Here is a 205-nt window from a genome sequence, read left to right on the forward strand (position 1 = left end):
GCGCCACTGCGGCGCCCCCAACCATCCCCAAACACCACTGCTGCTCCCCCATCCATCCCCAAACACCACAGGCAGGCTCCTACTCACTCTGCCAAGTTTGCCATTTGCTTCACAGCTTCCACAGCCCCGGGGAGTGGGTCCAGCTCGATGAAGAAGTTCTTGGATTCCCAGATGCTGATGGCTTTCTCCTGTGAAGAGCTTCTTG

At 58.0% G+C, this 205-nt stretch overlaps 1 protein-coding gene across 1 annotated transcript in view; it reads right to left on the reverse strand.

Moving 5' to 3' along the window:
- Nucleotides 1-205, reverse strand: part of NT5M (5',3'-nucleotidase, mitochondrial) — a gene marked incomplete at both ends in the record, with an annotated part of 4493 nt that overhangs the window by 1049 nt on the left and 3239 nt on the right. The window contains one exon of the mRNA XM_010024138.1: nucleotides 88-188. Coding sequence (XP_010022440.1) covers nucleotides 88-188 — 101 coding nt within the window. The remainder of the gene's footprint in view (nucleotides 1-87; nucleotides 189-205) is intronic.

This window comes from Nestor notabilis, unplaced genomic scaffold (genome assembly GCF_000696875.1).
Source record: "Nestor notabilis isolate BGI_N333 unplaced genomic scaffold, ASM69687v1 scaffold24460, whole genome shotgun sequence".
Lineage (NCBI taxonomy): Eukaryota > Metazoa > Chordata > Aves > Psittaciformes > Psittacidae > Nestor > Nestor notabilis.